Source organism: Trachinotus anak, unplaced genomic scaffold, assembly GCF_046630095.1.
Source record: "Trachinotus anak isolate AG129_WGS33_773 ecotype Australia unplaced genomic scaffold, CSIRO_AGI_Tana_v1 ptg000024l, whole genome shotgun sequence".
Lineage (NCBI taxonomy): Eukaryota > Metazoa > Chordata > Actinopteri > Carangiformes > Carangidae > Trachinotus > Trachinotus anak.
Window position 1 is genome coordinate 7,380,663 of NW_027273875.1, and position 19,773 is coordinate 7,400,435.

The 19,773-nt window shown below is 43.0% G+C and overlaps 1 protein-coding gene across 10 annotated transcripts in view; it reads right to left on the bottom strand.

Moving 5' to 3' along the window:
* Positions 1 to 18,303, bottom strand: part of sipa1 (signal-induced proliferation-associated 1) — a 33,968-nt gene extending 15,665 nt beyond the window's left edge. For 6 of the 10 annotated variants that reach the window (XM_071460628.1, XM_071460623.1, XM_071460633.1 and 3 more), the window contains exons 1-2: positions 17,123 to 17,417; positions 240 to 1,869 (exon numbers count right to left, since the gene is read on the bottom strand). In XM_071460628.1, the coding sequence (XP_071316729.1) occupies positions 240 to 1,344 (1,105 nt within the window). In that variant the 5' untranslated portion in view covers positions 1,345 to 1,869; positions 17,123 to 17,417. Of the gene's footprint in view, positions 1 to 239; positions 1,870 to 2,588; positions 4,410 to 4,440; positions 4,942 to 5,474; positions 5,648 to 17,122; positions 17,418 to 18,147 lie in introns of those variants that run through there. The other 4 variants (XM_071460626.1, XM_071460627.1, XM_071460625.1 and 1 more) reach the window with 4 other exon arrangements.
* Between the last annotated feature and the right edge of the window lie 1,470 nt (positions 18,304 to 19,773).

The following is a 19,773-nucleotide window of genomic DNA, read 5'->3' on the forward strand; positions in this document are numbered from 1 at the left end:
TCCTCCCTCTCCCCCCTAGTAATTCTTGCACAGTCTCTAAATGTTTAGATGAGAAATCGGAGAAATGTTGATAAAGACTTGCAAAGTGATTGTTTGTCTATGATTGAATAGCACCACAGTGCACTTCCACTTTTTATTAAGCTGAACAGAAATTGATTTTATCCCTGTGATATTATTCTCTCTATTAACTGGAATGAACATAATCAGTAAAAATTCAAATTGACTTGCACCACACGTACCTTTCATGTAGAAATATTTGCGATAGTAATGGGCTCCCAGATCTGCATGCTCTATAAAGTAGTTGCTTTTGCCCTGCTGTTGGATGTGACTCTCTCTGGGCTCCTCCAGGACTGACACTGCATCGTTGGGGGTTCGCAGGCTCGACCAGAGTCCCCGTCGGCCCTGGGATCGACCCAGACCCACCTGCTCTTCTCCCCCCGTCTCGTTGCGGAAGTGAGGGCAGCTGAGCAGGAGCTCATTATCATTGCCATCCCCCTCGTCCAGCAGCGACTGCTCAGGGTCTTCTGCGTTGCCCCCGTTGCTGCCCCCGCCCTGTGCAGGTGAGGAGGGGGTGACCTGGGAAAGGGGCCGCAGCTGGGAGGCGGCTGAAGCCCCTGAGGTGATATTCTTTTTCCGCCCAATGCTGTCTCTGTTGGTGGCTGCCTCGGTGAGGTCAAACAGGATGCTCTGAACATCGTAGTGGGCAAAGTTCCTCACCCAGGCTCCGCCCCCAATGTTGTCATATGGACCTGGTTGAGGGATCTGAGGGGGCCCAGGTTTGGTTTTCTTACTTAGGCCTTCAGGCTTCGGCGGCTTGGCAGGTTTTGGGGAGTCCCCTGTGGAAACAGACAGACCCCGAAAGAATCCATCAGGCTCTGGAGGGTTGCCCTGCAGTCCTAAAAGCAGGAAAGGGTCTTTGAAGCGGAGGGCATTTGGACTCAGGGGCCCCTGGTCATCTGTGCTTGGCTCCTGGGCTTGAGTCTGTCTCTCCAATGAGGACAGGCTGCCATACTCCCTGTGTAGCAGCACACCTGAGTCGCCCTGAGACCCCACACCCACCTTCTCACCAACCGCACGAGCTGCTTTCCCCCCTGCCTTCCCAGAGGAGTCTAAGTCTCCTAAGGTTACATCGCTGTTACTTCTCTGCATGATGTGGCCCCGGCCCACAGACCTCAGCCCCACGCGGCTCGGAGTGAGGCTGTCGCCATCAGCTCCGTCACCGTCCCTTCTGGGCGGCCACTCCACTACTCCTGCTTCTCGTTTCGGGTCAAAGTTGACGGTGGCAATAGGTGGCCGCACATTCTGACGGCGAAACTTGCGGATGAAGAGATCATCTGACTGCATGGTGCCTGAGAAACCAGCTCCAGTCCCACAATCTTTTCTCCACTCTGGTCCAGAGCGTTCTGCTCTCCCAGTTAAATTTCTCTCCTGGTCTCTATGGTGCTGGTGTGAAACGGGAGTGCTGTGCACGAAGATGAAAACCCCTCTGAGTGAAAGCAACAAATACAGACTTCATTCACACCACTTAAGATGGCTGAACTTTCTCAACCCTTCAGCTATCATAGATGCTTCTCTGAGGTGCCACACTTTGTATTCACAATGCAGCGAGTTCTTGAGTGTAAATGAAAAAGACTGAGGGATATATTCAGCTGTTTGTCGTCGCAGGGGTCTGTCCGGGTGTGCAGATGTGTGTTTTGGTGGTATTCCAGTTGCGGGATGCTCCTTCCTGTGGAGTGAGGATGTAGGGATCATCACTGGAGCCCGACTCTCTGTCCTCTGTGTAGAAGAGGTTCTGTCTGTGTCAGCCCGTCTAACATGGCACCCATCCGTCTGCACTCTTCAGTGGCTGCAGCTTCGTCCACTGGCCACCTTTATAGAAAAAGAAAGAGAAAAAAAAAAAGTCTTTTGCAACGTCTTTCTCATCACTCACTCACACTGCTATTGTCTTAATCGACAGATTTATATTCAACCCATAGCAGCCTGTCAGTGCGTACACAAAAAACACTTTGTGGAGAAGAATGGCTTTGATAAGCAAGTATTGAGCTCCAACAGTAAAGCTCCAAGCAGGTCCGACGTGTGTTTTATTGTTGAGTAATGCCTTGTACCTCTGTTTTCTTTCATTATTATTCTTTCCTTTACACACTTTCCGTTCCAAAGTTTCCCTAAATAGCTCCATAGCAGGCTTAATGCTCGCCACATCCACCCCGCACATGCTCACAATAGACAGTATTAACACAGGGGAGGGGGCCTTCCTGGCTTATTGACAGTGTGCCAACATACGAGAGAAATAAGTGTAAACTGTCTCTCACCCTCACATGTAACGTTCACACACAAACAGACACAGTTTTGTTTACTCCTGTACCAGTGTTTAAACGAATATGCAAATAATAACAACAGAAACATTGTTAACTGTCAACATAGTGTTCTGAGGCAGCAGTTAAGACCTTCTTATTTTCACTCAGTCACTGAAGTGGTTAAGAGTAAATTAAAGGCAAAAGCTTTGCGTTAAAAGTATGAAGATGCGTGCTTCCCTTTTTTTTTTAAAACCCCAATACGACTCATCATTTTAAGTTTTGATTGTAACTTACCAGCGAAGTTGATTTTTTTTCAGCTACAGATCAGCCACTCTGTGTCAACATTTGTCTCTGATGCCCTGTCTTTGACCAAACTGACGTCAATCAACTCAAGTTGAAACCTTTTGTGAGCTTTTGTGAGGTATGAGACTTCTTCCTGTCTAGCTTTTTCACATGCATCTCCTCTCTCGTGCTCGCAGCCTAAAGAGCAGGTGCAGTGGTGCAGAGCTGCTACCAGAAAAGCTAGCCAGCTTGCGCGCACACACACACACACACACACACACTCACACACACACACATACACACATACACACACACACACACACACACACACACAAACATACAAATGCTATAGAGAAAAGTGAGGAAGTAACCCGAAATCTTTGTTTTCCTTCCTTGCTTACGCTCACTCTGTTTCATCACAGAGAATACATCTGCAGATGTTTTCAATCTTTCAGTGAAAAGCCTTAAAAAAGCTGCAAACTAAATACGGAAGATATGAACAAAAAGAGGTTATCAGGTGTGTCAAGATATGCTAATGTGTGTCGAGGTGTAAACATGCACTTATATCATCTAGGAGACATTTGTTGAGACTTCGAGGTGTGCTCTGTTACCAGGAAGCCACACTGACTGCAGATTTAGCTTCTTAGTTTCTCTCAAAGGTTTTTGTTATTACAGAAGTGGATAATATCTGCTCTTCAAGAAGAGAAAAAAGGCTTGCATTGGGCTTTGTAACATGCTATTGTTTTAGATTGTTTGATGCAGCATTTGATCACCTTCAGCACTGTCTTCTGTGTCTGTTTTCTTATTACAGCCAATAACAGTGATGCTGTGCACAATGTAGAGAACAACAGCCACCAAGGTTTTGTTTTGAAGCACTAAAAAATGTATGAAGGCTTTTGTTAAATACAGACTATACATTATAGACTGGACACCCTGCCTGTTCAGTTGTTTTCTAATATAACAACTGCCTGGACTGTGTGACAACTATGAATATATTAAAGTATTCATATTAATATTCCAAAGTCTCAATAGATAGTCTTATCCTGAGATAATTTCCCTCCTAACAGCCAGCATAGTCATTTCAGACAATTGTGTTGCAATTTCAACTATTTAGATCAACAGTAATGCAGATTTTAGTTGGTGGGTGCTCTGCTCGTGTGGTACACTGAAACAAGCTGACACAGACACTCCCTGAGCTCACAATTCCTCCAGGACAGCTTGAAATATACAACATTTGAGGAAAAACATTGCATTAAAAGAAACATTCAAAATCTGTCTGTAGGGCCACGAGTCCACATTGCCTCAGTGCAAACCTACCCAGCTATCAGAAAATGTCAAATTTGATCACATTTTTACATGTTCATGAAATTGTTCTTTTCTTTACACATGTGCAGAATGTGTCAAAGCTCATACACAGCTGTGGTCATATGTGACTGAACAATACGTGGAAGGTTGCGCTATAAAATGCAGAAGTGGAGAGTTCAAGACATTTCTAGCCATGTATGGTTTCCCATCTCACACACAAGCGCTGGTTCACACAGAGCAGCCTCTATGCACCGTCTATATGGTGCCAGGGCTGCTGACATTAAAACCCTGCTCATGTTTCTTCCTGGGAACCCTCAAACATCATCACCCATGAGGGCACAGTGGATGTTTGTCTTCGGCTATCTACAGTCATTAGCTGCAACATCATCTGCATTTTTCACAATGACTCGAAAAAGTGTGAGAAATCAATTTTCTCTGCTGTCTCAAAGTGGGAGTTTAGATTATTGGCAGCAGGGTCTTTTTCTTCCCCAAAAATCACAGATTGCTTTCATGTTGTTCCAACAACAAACTGAACTTCCAGGGTCGGCTAGAAACACACCTGCTCTCCGCCAGCACGGCCAGGGCTGAGCATGGACACTAATCACTCACTACCTTTGTACAAATCACATATTCCCGAGCTTCTTCAGACCCCAGCCCATGAATCAGTCCTTGTTTCCATAGTAACCAGTCTGGTGCCACCCTCTCTCGATGTGGTATCCACTCCACCAGTGTTTTATAATAACCCTGTTCGCTCTACTCAGAGGGTGAAATGCCTTCATTTTTGTCAGATGAGCCTGTGACTGATGACATCTGTGACAGTGAGCTTGGTCACATGGTTCACTCCAACAAGGCAACGAGGACAAACATGGCGGAGAAATGATCCTGTCACGATTTAGGTGCTTGCTTTAAAAACACAGGATGCTGATGGTTGACTGAATCATTTTAAGACCATTCATATCCTGGCTCCTGAAGACCTGATGCACATATCGTGTGGCTGTTGTGTGCATAGACCTAAATGGGTCTAGTGGCCGCAGGATGGAGGTGGTGAAGGTAAAGTCATCTGTACAGAGGGAAAATACAGTTGTGTTGGGTCGAGCTAACACATGTAAACATGACACTTTGACTTGTTTGATACCAGTGATGTTATCAGACCAACTCCAAACCTTGTGTTTGCGACACGCAAAAGAATCTTTTAGTTACTAATTACCTCCTCATTACCAGCATCTGATCAAATAGGCTCCTATTACACTACACTACTGTTACCCAAAGAAATCTGAGGACTTAATATTCTCAGTTTTTTAGGTTCTTAATTAGTCAGGACTGAATTTGAACCAGATTTCAAGAGGAACAGCACAGAACTTGGATCACCAAGCCATTTGAAGATGTAAATCATATCTTCATAATCTGTCTGGTGTTTGAGCTTCTATGTTATGAAGTTATTTTTCATCTGTGTTTACCACTGTGTGAGGGTAATAAACACATTCCCTTTGAATCAGAATCAAGGGCAGGAACAGAAAATCGTAGTATCTGAAATAGTTTCATTCATGGGAAGGAGCCAAATGTTTTAAAAAGCAAGACAAGTCATTCTCTTACCATGTCTGATGTGTGACAAATTCAATTAGATCTTCACTAGGTCCAGACTAGTGTTTGAAATACATATTTCCAACTCCTTCAACAGTGACCTCTCTTTGAATAGCGACTGTCCTCTCTGTGTTACTGCTATAGAGAAGTGTCTGATACACCTTACAAAGACACACAAGTGAAGAGGAACTGAAGTGTTTTGTCCCTGCCCCCTCGAGTTTCTGCTGAATTTATCTGTGACCATTGTTTGTAATTTCAGTAAATTATGAAATAAATGTCATTGCACTGTACATCCTTCCAACACAGAACCAGTGAGGCCTTACTATTTAAACAACCATGTCTTGGTCCAAATAATACTTTCCTAGAAAGAAAACACATCAATTATTGATAACCAGCTTAATGTTTCCCAGGATATTTCTATCTGAGCAATCGTGCAATCTTAGATCAATCTGGCTTAAACCAAACCCTAATATGCTCATAAATGGATCATTCTGCAACAGCAGGACTGACTGAGTGGCAATAAAACAGAACTTAGGATATCATGACGACTGGAGACAATAAACAGCAACAGAGAGTGCTTTTTTCAAAAGCTTTCAATATAGCTGATTGCGCTCTGATTGCAAACATGCACGGCCTTTTGTCTGATGACGCTGCACCTCACTGGTTTAAAAACTGTTTCCAGAACAGTTTCAATCTGGGTGTCATGGCTGAACTAGAATGATCATGTGCTAAACATGAAGCCTCAGACTGAAGCAGATCAACACCGAGTTGTTACTGACACACTGTGATGCAGTTTCATCACTTTCTAACATAATAAGTACATAAAGCTAAAACATAAGACAGTTGGTCACTCTCCATGCAGAGATCACTGCGACTGAAATAGTTTCAAGCTAATTTAAAATAGCGGCACCCATCAACTATCCTTTCTCTCATATAAGGGAGCAAACACAGTTACAGTTGGATAGTCGGTCAGTGCGTGAGATGATGGAAACCATACGTGACCCCTGACGCTCTCTAAGCCACAAATCTACCATCACATCAACAGAAACTTGGCCCTTCACTGAGCGGGTTAGCAGGAACAACTTCAACACTTTATATTAAATGGCTTTAAGGAGAGTTTACTGACTTTTTGGCGTAACTCATATCTCCATGATCTGTGTTGTCTGGTACATGTTATATGTACACTTAACTGATATTTCCACATGTCATCTGTGTCTCAATCTACAGAAAAATTATTTGGTCATTGTCCTGCCCTTCATACGCACTGACTGAAATCGATCAACAACATAAATTCAATTATGGATCATAACTCTGACATGTATTTATATGGTCACACTATTTCATAAAAACTGCTCAATAGTTTGTCTTTTCTGTGCAGCAGGGCTTAATCAAAATATTATTGAAATTGTAATATGGCCAAGTACAAAATCCGAATTCCTGGAGCTGCAATTTCTTTAACAAAGTAAAATGTGTCACAACATACCATAAATCAAGTATTATGGTGTTACAGAGACACCCTGGCCTTTAAATCATATTCTCCAGATGTAAGGGAACAACAATAAAAATCACATCATCATCATTCATCTTTTTTTTTTCAGTGACAATAAAATGCAAAAATTACCATTTCATCTTAAATTGTGACTTATATTGCAATCACAAACTCTGCCAAAATAACCGCTTTATGATTTTTTTTTCCGCATATTGATCATATTGGTGCTATTTATGTATTCAACCAACCAAAAATAATAAACTGAATAAAAGTTCCTTTGTTCCTCTCTTCTGCCACAGGAACAGTCCAGAAGAGATGACAAAGACATGCAGCTGATGCTCTCCAGGATTTTTTTTTTTTAAGATTTGGAGAATCCACTGGGAGGCTGCTGTCCTCTGCAGACCGCACCAGAGCCAGTCTGCACACCAGAGAAACTCAATAATGCATGTAGACAGCAGTGTTTAATCCTGCATCTCAGAGCTTAAAACGCAGCCAGTAGACAATAATGAGCTCACATAGTCTTTATTTTAGTGCTGAAAAATCTATTTGTTTGTGTGCTGAGCTCCTGTGTACATCAGATGTAATGACAGTGTTGGGTTCTTGATGCTGTCACATCACCAAAAGTTAAAGATCTACGTGAAACCCTTGGAGCAGAAAAGGAAATGTGAAATGACACTGTGGAGCAGCATAATCTGATCTGCTTTTAAGGATTAGATCTCTCTGTCTACTGGACAGTATTCCTTTGTTCTTTCGCACCAGATTCACTTTGAAGGGCTATGACTGCACAGGGTACATGTTTGGTTTAACTGACGACAGTAAATGAGGTCCACTTCCACATTAGGCCCAGAAGAAGGTTAAGGGGCCTCTGGTGTACAATGTCAGGACACAAACTGAGGTCAGAGCAGAGTTGTATTAAACATGCACCGTTTTGGGGAAGTCATGGCCGCTTGATTTATTTTGCACCCACTCATGCAAGTCTGCGTCCTGTGAAACAGGAAGAGATGACTGACTTTTGAACCCTGAGAGGATGGGTGTCGTCATCGTTTCTACTCAACACTTCCACACCTATGGCAGACGGACTGCAGCATGAATGAGCAGTTATTTGCTGTCTGCCAGCAAATAACTAAACTCAGCTCACATGCTCATAGTGAACCCTGATGCTGCAGTCGTTTGAAGTATTTAACGGTAGAGGACAGACTGTAGGCTGACGATTGAGATTTGATCTGTTTTCCCTTCAGGTGAAGCTGTGGAAATCGGCTTAACAGCTAAGCAGCAATTAGATGTGATCCGTGACAAAAGTTGTGCTCTTACTGCAGCCTTATCAACTCAATCACATCACTCACATCAAGCTGCAGCAACTCTTTAGATTTTCAACATAATGTTGTCCTTGTTGTCTCGCTGTCAAAAATGTAGACTAAAGTTGTGAAATACACTGCATGCCTCCACATATTATGCAAGCGGTCTTTCAAAGCAGCAGATTGTTGTTGACAACATGCATGTTATTGCACCTCAGTGAATATTTCAGGCAGCTCCTTAGAAAGCCTTTTAAACGTCCAGCTTCACAGTGTCTAGGTCAGCTGCTCGAGCGTCACTGTCTATCCTTATAGTTAAAAGCCAACTTGCCGATTTCTTAACCACAGGGTCTAAATCAACTCCCTAATAGTGATTGATTTTGGGAAATTTAAAGCCAGACTCAGTCTCACTCTCATTATTGATCCCTCGCAACCCTGTTACATCTGAGATCAGGTTGCATCCCTGCTTTGCTACTGAGTATGTGACTCTGACCTGAGCTGCTTGCAATGCTTTTAAGAGAGTAAATACGTATTAATGTGACTGTATGAGACTCAGAACGAGTTAATTCTACTGCCCAACACTTGCTTTAGGCATTCTCAATCTTCCCCACCATACAACACACCCCCTCCCCTTCACCACACTGCGGACAGTGAACTGGGCCAAGTCCAGAGGCTGCTAAGTAGATGGTACTGCAGCACTTTCTTTTTTAAAAAAAAAAAAGTGTCTTATCTCCCTTTTTCATTCAAACAGTTTGCAAACGTCAGTCTGAGCTATTGGTCCCCACAGACATATAAGCCAGCATCCCTGGCACATGGGGCTCAATGGTGCTCAAAAGGTGGCAGGAAAAAAGAGCAGATTTTTGAAGACTCTCAAAAAAAAAAAAAATCTGTTATTAATGTGAGCAACATTTTGCAGCAACACAGACTGGCACTCTTGCTAGTAAGTGTAACAGTAACCCACAGTTTGAACCTGTCATTGATAATCATTCATTTCCCTGCTGTGCAATTCTCCACACATTTTTTTGCCTTATATATTATGCATGTATCATCACTAGTGGAGAGACTTTGACTGTTGCTTTTTGAGTTCTTGCTCTAATAATGTCTTCACAGCACTTCAAGGTGATGCTGACAGATAACAGAACAGCAGCTACATTTAAAGAAATTGTTGGCTCTTATTTTCTTCGCATACGACTGAAGCATTGCAACACAGAAAATGGAAAGCAATTGCTACACCTGTCCTCTTTTAGTTTTCTATTGTCAGTTATGTTACAGCATACTGATGCTAACCAGATCTTTTAAGGACACAGTGACAATGGGTTCTCCCCTCCAAACATGTTGTTTGAGCTATGTGAAAAAAAATGCCTTATCCTATTTAAAAAGAAAGGGGCACGATTAGCTCCAAAAAGTCTGGAGAAAGTCTGGAAAATATTTCAACTAGTGGAAATGTTGAGTGCCTTTTCCTGCAAAAGGACCAATCAGCAAAAAAGGGTCAGTAAAATGCTGTCTTTGTCTGGATCAGCTCTGCTGTATGGCACTCTTGTTATGGTCAAACCTCCCCCTGGGCTCTACAGTTGGATAAAGCATCATCTCCACACAATCGAATAACTTCAATTTCAAGGAGAACTGCCCTCCTCTAAATGTGTCCTTCAAAAATTGAAAATAAGTCTTCTGCCTAATACATTATTAATGAGGCTGGGCAAAAGGGGGCGAGGGTTACCAAGATGTTAATTATTCATTGGTTGGTTGTCCACTCTTGAACCATCAGGGATGCACCCAGACACACACAAACCGGAGCTGATTAGTTATGATTCATATGTAAGTCTGTGTCTGATTTCTTTGTGCATGTATGGCTCACGCCTTACAGTAAGCCAACATGTTTGACGTCATCCAACGCGTGCTTTCAGTGGCGTCTGGTCTACTTTCAGTTCTTTTTTTGGCTTCTTTTGTGAGGAAATTAGTTTTCACTAAGAAAACAAGCTGCACAAGTGTAGAAGAGTCAGACACTGTCACTGGGAGTCGGAGCAGTGAATCTGATTGTTTCAAAAATCTGTGCATGTAGACATTGTTTTGTATTATATTTACTCACAGCAGATGCATTATCAGAGAACCTCCCATTTCAATAATTGCAAAGAGGAAGTATGCTCAGAAAAGCTCCTTCTATAGTATTGTCCATATTAAAACCCAACTTCCTCTTCCAATAAATAGTGCAACGTAAAAGCGATGCACTCTAAAATACAGTTTCAGGCCCTATTGTTTGTAACATAACCTACGTGCTGTTCTGTCAAAGTAAAAGAAAGAAAGTACCTAACTCACACTATTGTTTGATGTTATTTGCCATGACATCAACACTGTGTGCTGGCGGAGCACTGCCACTTCCTGTGATTCTAAAAAAAATACACCTTGTGGCCGGCAATGTGTGTGTCTGTGACAGAGGCCCAGGCAGAGAGTTTTAAGGCCTAAACATGAGACGTGGTTTAAGTGCATGTGTGTCTTTGTGTGCCTTTGCTGACTCTATGAAACAGTGTCCAAGCCTTAAAGATGTGGCACACTGTCCACACAGCGACAGGAAGAGCAGCTGTCCCTCTGCGACTGCTGTGTGTGTGTGTGTGTGTGTGTGCATGTGTGGGCGTGTGTGACGGGGAAAGGAACTGACCCTCAGCGTCATGACTGTATCTATTATGTTGAGCTCAACGGTTCACTGTTGCCCCTCTGTCATCTGTGTAAGCAGCTCTGAGGCAGAGGAAAAGAGATTGTCCAGTATTGCTTTAATAGCACTCTGAACTGTTACCCTACCTTTTCTACTTTCAGAGGAAGAGACGCTGACCTCCTCCGCTTTCTCACTGTCTCTATTGTCCACTGAAATACAGCCGCGTGCCCACGAAATGGCTGCGGATCCAACTGTGCCCAAACTCATTCCCATCTCTCAGCTGAAAATCTTTGTTTATGGGAACAAATCTCCAAAAGCTGTCTTCAGTTACTCTCAATAAGTGCTGCTTATGACTTGAGGGTACAGCAGCGGGGAAAGGCCTCCTCTAAATGATTGCCATCAAACTTACAAGCTACACTAGTTCAGTCTATGTCCAATATAATCTCAATGGACACAAATTGCTATCATTATTGGGAGAAATAGACTACTGTCTCTTGTTGACTCTCACAGCACAGGCATCGGTAAAGTCAATGATCAACAATCCTGTCTGCTTTTCTGCTAGTCCACACACCTTTGACACAGAAATCATGGCCCACAAGTTGGAGAGGAAATTACACACAGTTACTTCTTGAATTGTATTTCTTCCCCCTTTTCCTCTGCCCTTTCATTTTTTTTTCTTCTACTAACTAATATTGAATGAATGCTAAGCAAGTGTAAAACTACATTAAGCACTCTTGCAATCAAGTATAAAAAAGGGTGGGTAAGAGGTGGGCACCAGTAGTGTGGTGCTGGATCCACTGCAACTGTTACCTCTCTGCACCTTCACCTTGTAGCTAGTTACAAAAAACACCTGCACATTGCAGGCGAGCCCTTGCTGCTGCTTACAGCCTGTACACCAGCGAATCTGCACCTTCCGACCTACATAAAAAGGAGCAGCTCATGCTGATTTACTGGCTTTTCTGTGATGCTATGTGCACAGGTTATGGTCGCAAGAAAGGACAGGTTCTGTCTGTGTCTGTGGTTTTACACAGTGTGTCACCCTGAGACTGCTATGTATCCTATGAATTACTTGTGCGCTCTAATGGTTTACATGAAATGATTCATTGAGCTATTACAGACAGAACCTGCTCAATTTGAAAGTTTATCAGTGTTTGCCTGGAGCCACCATTATTATTTCTGCTGCAAATGTTTTATTATTATTTTTTGCACTAAGGTATAAAATTGACACATAACTGCTCTGACTGCAAGGCACATATTTGTGTCACATTAATAAAAATTACCAAGAATAAGGGAAAGTGTGGCAGAACTTAATTTCAAAGCAAATGTGAGACACCCACAGCTCCCTTCCCCTCTATGCCACTAAGGTCACGTCTCTGAGTCAGTTTCCTGTGTGCAGAAGGCCTGTAAGAGTAGACAGACAATGCAGCACTGAAAGGTATCTGCTCTCTCCTCTCACTTCTTTATTAGTCGCGTCTTTTATATGAAAATGAAACAGTTGAGGTTGCAACTTCCTCCCTATAGTTGTGTCAGAACAAAGAGGCCCTTCAGGTGGGGGAAAAAAAAAACCTTGATAATCTCTAATGTTCGATGCACTTGCCTGAGAATAGAATATCCTTCATGAGGGTATTTTTACACTCCTCTCAGCGCGGGATGTTTTCTGCCTTTTTGATCTCTATCTACTAAGTATGGCGATGAAGTGACGTGGTGCGAGCATGAATGGCTGGCCCTGGTCTGCTTTCAGTGGCTCTACATACAACTGAGTGCACTTCTCCTGTAATAGCAACGAGAACAATGATAAAGAGCCACTGCACCGCTTAATGGTTTAATGTATGTATGACATAACTGAGAGGGATGTTGTGATTAAGGACAGTGAGCTTCAATATTTTTTTCCTGAAAGGAGGCATTTTAAAACATGTTAAGATGGAATAAGTTGAAGGGTTTTTATTTATGTGGGCTGTCTAAATATAACAGAAAGAAACATAAGTATTCACAGCAGGTGCTTACATAAATATGTCTCATGAAGACAGCAGCTTCCACATATTTTAGGACTATTACATCAGAGCTTTGTTGTTAGATATGCCTGGCTCAATTCCTCTCTTCCTCTGGAGGGTACAAGGATTATCAAAACTATTACAACATCATTTATTTAAACGGGTCTAAAACACAATTCGTCCACAATGATTATGTTCTTTATACTTGAAGCACCTGTTTCTTTGTTCATCCTTGAACTCACACTTGAACAGCTGATGGATTTTGTGAGGGGTTTCAAAGGGATATTAATGATTGTTATTCCCATGTGTGATTTTGGAAATCTAACAAACCAGTGTTGCGCAGACAGTGGGTGTTAAAGCTTTCAATGGTTCATTTCAGAGAGACAATAGCAGCTCTGTAGCTCGTGAGAATTTACTCCCCAAATGATAAAAACCTCACTGAATATTTGTCAAACTAATTTCTCTCAGTTGTACAATCATACTGTTGGATATTCTGACTGAGTCATCCTCTGAAATTTTCTAGTCCTTCTAAATACTGCAAACCGCCACTGCACAGTTACAAAAGGGTAACAGCCTTGGACAAAAGCAATGAGGCCTGCTCTTTCATTTAGACCACTGGCCAACAGAGGCCAGGTGACAACCAAGCAAGAGCTAAGAGGATCCACCCAGTGGCTTACTCTGCCGGCATCCTGCCATCCATGAGGGCAAGGCTCAGCCTGTCCAACTGCCTTCCTCGCTGAGCCCTTACAGGAGTCCTCCTGGGGTGTAGCCATGCAAAATGGCTCCAAATGAGAGGAACGATATGATGCTGACTCAGAGCAGAACAAAATCTGCCTGGTAACTTTGCAACATGTTCATCTAAAGCTGCACGACTGAGTGAAAAAAAAAGCTAAGTCACTTTGCTCATATTCATGCTAGATTTTGGACTTCCTGTTCAGGCGCACACACAAGGACCCTCTTGTATGGCGCAGTGCAAACCAAACACACCTTCAGAAGTGACACCTTTGCAGTCCGCATTTTCCTCTTAATGTCAGACAAAAACTGCTGATTGTTGACTGTTGTCAGCTATTCGCTGTAGCTGATGCTCTGTGGGAGGGGAGTAATTTTAGGAGTCAGAGTATCTTTCTGTACAGAAACAGGACGGACTGCGTGAGCTAAAGTTTAAATCCTGCAGACAAACAGCTTCAGTCGACATTAGCCTGGATCCACTGGCCCTGACAGTGACTCAGTCGTACTGCGCAGCTGTGTGATGCTGCTAACAAAGTGTCATCATCGTTATTCAGTGTAAAGCACACAATGGTTACTCACTTCTGCACCTGCATTTACAAAAGGCAAACAATGATAACATAGCTGTTTTTCTACGACTCTTTTTATGATTTGGTTTCACAAAGATGATGATGGTTCCTGACGTCAGGTTACTGTTGACATGAAGAGTGACTGAGGGAATATTCAGAATCATTTTAATGGCTCTATCTCTCTGTTGGACAGTGAGGACTGTGAACTGCTTCTGAATCCACAACATGACATGTATACAGTCGAGCTCTCTTGGCTCCCGTTTGGTGCAGGAAATAAAAGTAGGACGATCGATTCAAGAGTCCCCTGACTCTGCTTCCCTCCTACTCAACCTGGATTAGTACGAGCTCCACAGAGGAAACCTCTCTTAGGAAAAGACACCCAGAGGTTGTAAATTATTGTGCTAAAAAAAGACATAATCCTTATTCATATATGCTATTTTTTGCTCATGGAGCATCTATGACCTTGGACAACAAAGAACTCTGGATTTGTTCAGAGTTTCACATGTAAAATGTGTCAAATAACTGTGTCACCTCCAGTTCGACTGCTGCTGGACTGAAGAGCGACAGACTGAGTCCCAGTACATTCATACAGAAACTCCAGGAGGACTCAACGTCAAGCGTCAGATCAGACCCCAAAATGCGGTCATATCCTGGAAGCCACAGTATCCAAACTAGACCTGAAACTGAAAAAAGCTGGTCAATTAATCAATTTTGATATTGATTAATCTTTTAAGTAATTTATCAAGCAAAAAAGGGTTTCAGCCTGCTGCTTGGACCAAACAAGGGATTGTGAATATGTCAATTTGTGCTCTGCGAAAATTATAGTTTCTCACTATTTTCCAACATTCTATAAGACAAACTATTGATTGATTGAGAAAAGAACCAACAGATCAACAAAAAACAAAAATAACTGTTAGCTGCAGCCCTAATCCAAACATCTCTAATCTCTCCTCACAAAAAGAGCTGAAACTCCTCAGCAATAGCAAGCGGACATGTAATTGTCATACATGTAACTGTTGGAGGTGATTCAATTACAGAAAATAATGAAAACCAGCTGGCACTAATTGCTTAACTACTTTACCAATAGATTGAATTTAAATCAGTTTGACTTAGAAAACATGTTTTCAGGAGAGAATTATGAATCAATGAAGACTTTTTTTCAGTTTTTTTCAAGTTGATAGTAGAGAAAATTACACACCCTGATGCTTCACAGAGGCTTTAGCTATTCTGTTATTAGTAGGCTTTTGATTTAAATAATGGTTCTGTGCACCTGCTCCAATAACACACATGCACTCTGAATTTAGGAACTGCAGATGCTGTGGTGCTTAAACATGACTGGGAATTTTACCTTTTACCTTTAAGACAGTGGATGGCAGCAGAACAAAAGTCGACAGCAGCTGAGTTGAGGAGGAGAAGGCCCCATGCTGTCAGCACCGTGATGTCGGTGCACTTCATGCAGACATACTGTACATACTTAACTGTGGGTCAAGTAAAACATGGTGGATTTTCAGACACACAAACACCTAACAACACCCCTACATTCAAAGTTGACCCTGATGAAAAACATCGCACCCTGCTGCCGGCCTCACCAGGAACACAAACACACAAACACAATGCCATCGAGTCACATTCAGTTATCACACATCCTCCATCATGTCAAGTCAAACTGCATTTTATCATTCAAAACGCTCATGTCAACCACAGTGAGCACCACATTGAATGAGGAAACATGCGGCTCAATGTAAATTAAATGGCCCGTCCTTTGAGTGCACAGGCTTATGTAAGCTGCTGCTGCTTGTCTCTCTCTCCCCTCTCCGACTGCCCCCACCCCCCACCCCCCCTACAGCTCTCCATCCCTGCCTTTCTTTTCCCTTCAGCAGCCTTATCCAGCCCCTGAAACCCAAACGTCTCGTAAACACACAGCCCCATCCCAAATTAGAGAGTGCAGTGGGGTGGTGAGGAGGGTGAGGAGGGTGAGGAAGGTGAGGAGGGGAGGGGGCCTGACTCCCGCATCCCTCATTTTCTTTGCCACCTTGAAAACAACACCCCAATTCCGGTTGTGGCTCTCCATTCCATCATTGTCTGTGCACATCACATGCAGTGGTTTCACAATCCTCTTTACCCACGCAAATCCCCTGCACACCCCCTTACTAATGGCTTTTTTAGTCTTTGAAAATGTGTATCCAGAATAAATCCTGCTCCTCTTTTTGTTCCTGCATCTCCTTTCCCTCTGTCTCTCTTTCATTCTCTCAGAGTCCCTCCATCCATCCATCCCTCCCCTCCCCTCCCCTCCCCTTCTCCCTCCACCTTGCCCTCATCTCTTGAGTCCTGCAGCCACAAGCTCTCTACAGCAAGGTTTCAGCAAGGTTTGTCAGAGGCTCCTTCACAATGTCATAACACTGTTTTTAAGACAATCCTGCCTGGTTGGAGAGTGCACAATGGAGGGAGACAGGAAAGATGATGGTGTGTGTGTGTGTGTGTGTGTGTGGGGGGTGAGTGTCGGGAGATGAGGAGGGGAGGTGTTGGTGGGGGGGCTGGGGGGCGGAGAGGGGGTGGGGTGGGGGGGTGGGGGGGTGGAATGCGACAAAGGTTGCGAGCTGGATCCAAACCTACAATGTCGCGTGTAAATGCTATGTACAGGGCACCCGAGCCGACTGAGGAAAATGCATTTTTTAAGAGCTGACAACAACACAATGGGCAGAGAGGCAGAGGGAGGGCAGGCTGGATGATGATATGATAATGCCAAGCCATTATTTCACATCCTCCATCGCTTTCATACATTGTCTCTCTCTTGGATTGTGTGAGCATATGCATGCCTGTACAGAGGTATGTGGCATACACGGTGTGCAGATCCATCCATCTGAATTCATTATCACCAGAAAGAGGACACGGGGAGACTGGAATGTGAATTTCTCCATAATCTCAGTGCAGAAAGAAAAGGCTTACCTCCACATTTCAGCTCTGCTCGACCCTGCCTTGTTTCATCCTGTTCCTCTCTGCCGACTCCCTCCCCTTCTCTCCCCATGACAGCATTTTTCTGCTATCTATCTCCACGGTGAGGCTCTTTCTCCTCCTCCTTCAGTTCCTCCTGACTGCTGTTCTCTTCCTCTCTCCAAAAATAAAATGAAACAGCACAACACACACACACTTCCCGATCTCTGTGTCTACCGGCTCCTCTATTCTGTTGTTAAAGTCAAGAGGCAGGTTGATTTGTGCTGTCCTCCTCCCTCTTTCTCCCTCTCGCGCTGGTTCTATTCCATTCACATCACACTAAAGCCAACCCCCTCTTTCTCCTCCTCCCTCTCTCTCTCTCTCTCTGTCTCTCTCTCTCGCTCTCTCTCTCTCTCACACACACACACACACACAGCTTTACCCGGCCTCTCTCTCCTCCCCCCTCCTCAGCTCCTTGTCAGAGAGAGATTGAGGCAGCGACGGACAGCAGTGGCCAAGCTCTCTGTGTCTTAAACTGTAATTCAACATGCTTCACTGGCAAAAAGCATGAATATAAAAATTCACTGAATGCTCAAGATCCTCATATAAAACCATAATGTGCACAACCAGAGATGTGACAGAATACATGCTGATGCAATGTTGTATCAATTTCTCAATCTTATATTCAAACTAATCTCTTTGCTAGATTAATATATTCATGGAAAGAGGCACTTGTAATATCAAACACATTCATTTAAAGTCTCAGTCTTCTGAGCCAAAACTGATGTTTCTGCACAAGAGAGATAAAGGCTGGAGAGCAGGCTCAGGGGCAAAGGTGAAAATGTCTGTGTATGTGTGTTTGTGTGTGACAGTCTGTTTATTTGTAGAGACCTCTGTGTACTCCCCAAACGTAGTCAGTGTGGGTCGAGACCATAACAAACAATCGACCTGCTTAGGAACAATGAGAGCGCAGGAGGATCACAACATAGCTCGCCTTTTCCTTCCCCATCAGCCACTGCACCGTCTTTAAAAACACGTACCTGTGAGTTCGGATAAACCGTATAATGATGCTCAGGAGAGGAGAAGATGAATAATGCTGCTTAACCTCCACTGCAGCACAGCCAAGTGTCCGGCACCATCCCCCTAATTACTGGATGGAGTCTCGTCCTGGCCGTACCATATGGCTGTGTGCGTTACCAGGTCAGCGGCTCTGGTCTGGGGTTGGGGGTGGGGAGGAGGAGGAGAAGCCTGCGTTGCTGGTGATGTGTGTCTTGAAGAGATAAGAAAAATAAAAACAGAGGCACCAGTTGATAGTAGCTGAGCAGTTTTCTTCAAAACAAGCAAACCTCAGAGCGTTGATCGGTGAGCAGGAGGTGTTTTTGGAGTTTGCTGCTTCGTCCGGTGTTCAGCCTCATTTTAATCTGAGAGTTAAAGTGAAAGAAGCCAATACAAATGTCTAACTATTCATTATCTCACAGACAGGTGAATTAGAAATCTCAAATATTCAGACCAAGTGAAATATATATGATATATATGTATATATATACATGGAGTCTGGAGAACTAAATAATCAAAATCAAATGCAAATATTACTTCTCAAAATTTTAAGACTACACAATTACATATATATATATATATATATATATATATATATGTAATTGTGTATGACCAACAGTTTGGAAAACTCAGACCATCACAAATCACCTATAAATCACACCAGAGGTCATTTTGGAAAAGAAAAAGCCCCACAACAATCAGTGCTACAGTGACACCATGTGGAAATGTTCCACTAAGACTCTTGTAATGCTTTCAGCTCTGCAGAGAAACAGTGACTTTCTAAAATGTCCACTTATAACATATTATGAATCATGGGACACATGCTGGCTCATTAAAACAATGTCAGAAAATGAACTCTCATCAAACCTCAGCTCAGCGAAGGCCAACAATTAGTCTTAAAACTCAAGCCTGATAAACAACCAGAAAGCTAGAATGCCTCTGAATCATCACTCCTTCGTTTCCATGAATGATTTGCACCATCATATTTTTCCCACCTCAGTAATAGCTGTTAATGGATTGTTTTTAGCACTCCGGGCCAATAATCACTGCAGTGGCTACAACCCAGCAACAATGCACATTAAGGCTGGAACATTTATTTTCATTGCCAATGAATCCGTTGATTGTCTTCTTGATTAACTGATTAACTGTTTTGTCTATAAAACCGTTTCATAGGACCCACTGAGACACAGTCAAACTGTCCAAACCAAAATGATATTCAGTATAACACATAAGAGAAAGAGAAGCAGTGAACTGGCTCGTCAAGAAGTTGAAACCAGAGAACAATAATGTTTACTTGAAAAGTGACTCAAATATCTAATACATTTTTTAAACTGCTGACTACTTTTCTGTTGATTGACTCATCAATTCATCCACTAACTGTTTTTTTTTTTGTTTTTTTTTTTCATCAGAGCAAAAACACTTGAAGCCAAAATATAAAGCCCCTGTATCTCAGAGGTGCAGATCTGCCACCAGTCAGGAATCAGGATGAGGAAATGTACTAGAAGTCAGGAAGACTGGCTCAATGAGTAATGTGGCGAGGATATTAGATTAGTGTGAAATTCCTCTCTGTCCTCATGGGGGCTGGTGTGGCTCTGCCAGGTGCAGAGAGA